The sequence below is a fragment of the Solanum lycopersicum genome, chromosome 1 (genome assembly GCF_036512215.1).
Source record: "Solanum lycopersicum chromosome 1, SLM_r2.1".
Lineage (NCBI taxonomy): Eukaryota > Viridiplantae > Streptophyta > Magnoliopsida > Solanales > Solanaceae > Solanum > Solanum lycopersicum.
The window spans coordinates 69804363-69805483 of record NC_090800.1 but is presented as its reverse complement, the minus strand read 5'-3'; the positions used below and the strand labels follow the sequence as shown (position 1 = coordinate 69805483).

The 1121-nt window shown below is 39.5% G+C and overlaps 1 protein-coding gene across 1 annotated transcript; it reads right to left on the bottom strand.

Annotated features, from left to right (window-relative positions):
* Positions 1–214: 214 nt before the first annotated feature.
* Positions 215–604, bottom strand: LOC138346158 (uncharacterized). The gene has a single exon (XM_069294745.1). It carries the CDS (start codon positions 602–604, stop codon positions 215–217), a length of 390 nt encoding a protein of 129 aa, XP_069150846.1.
* Between the last annotated feature and the right edge of the window lie 517 nt (positions 605–1121).

The window sequence follows — 1121 nt, the reverse complement described above, 5'->3', positions numbered from 1 at the left end:
TTTAAATAATAATTTAATCATTTTAAGTATTAATCTATTCGATTTTTTAAGGATTGTTACATTATCCCGTCTTAGGAACATTCATCCCCGAATGACCCTACCATGACACATTATAATGCCAAGTAGACCGTAACATAATCGCTATGTACAATCAACCAATAACTACAAATATGAAGAGATTAGGAGACATAGGCTTAAGAGTGGAAGTCTTATCTTAAGAGCTGAAAAGATGAGGATTGCGGGATCTTATGTCAGCCTCGGCATCCCACGTAGTACCCTTAACAAGATGATTTCTCCACAATACCTTCATTGTGGCAATCTCCTTGTTCCTCAGCCACTTGACCTGTCTGTGTAAGATCTCAACAGGTACCTCCTCATAGGATAATTCTTCACCAACCCCTAAACCTCCAACAGGTAGTATTGATGCTGGATCACCTAGGCACTTTTTCAACATAGAGACATACAAGACAAGATGAACAGAAGTTAGCTCCGTAGGCAACGCTAACTTATAGGCCATCTCACCCACATGCTGTAAAATCTCATATGGCCCCACATACCTCGGTCTCATCTTCTCTTTTTTACAAAATCTCATCACCACTTTCATAGCCGATATCTTCAAGTAAATCTAGTCACCAACATTAAATTCTAAGGACCGCTTTTTGTTGTCTACATATGATTTCTGTCAACTGTAAGTTGCGTCAAACCTGTCCCTTATCACTCTAACTTTATCCATGGCCTCATGAATGATCTCTGGACCCAAAATTCATGTCTCTCAAACCTCAAACCACCCAACTAGAGATATACACCTCCTACCATACAATGCCTCAAACAATGCAATCACAATGCTGGAGTGATAACTATTATTATACGAGAAATCTATCAAAGGCAGATATGGTCATCCCAGCTACTCTGAAGTCAATCACACACGCTCTTAACATTTCCTCCAATGTCTTAATGGTGCGCTCTGCCTGCCCAATAGTGTGAGGATGAAAGGCAGTGCTAAGCTTTACTTGCGTGCCCAAGATTTTATGAAAAGATCTCCAAAAATGTGAAGTAAACAAAGCTCATCCATCTGAAATGATAGACAAAGGAATCTCATGCCATTTCACAATCTCATCAAT

Bases quoted from the DNA above. Each gene is read 5' to 3' on its own strand.
- LOC138346158 (XM_069294745.1), bottom strand. From the start codon at position 604: ATGAAAGTGGTGATGAGATTTTGTAAAAAAGAGAAGATGAGACCGAGG.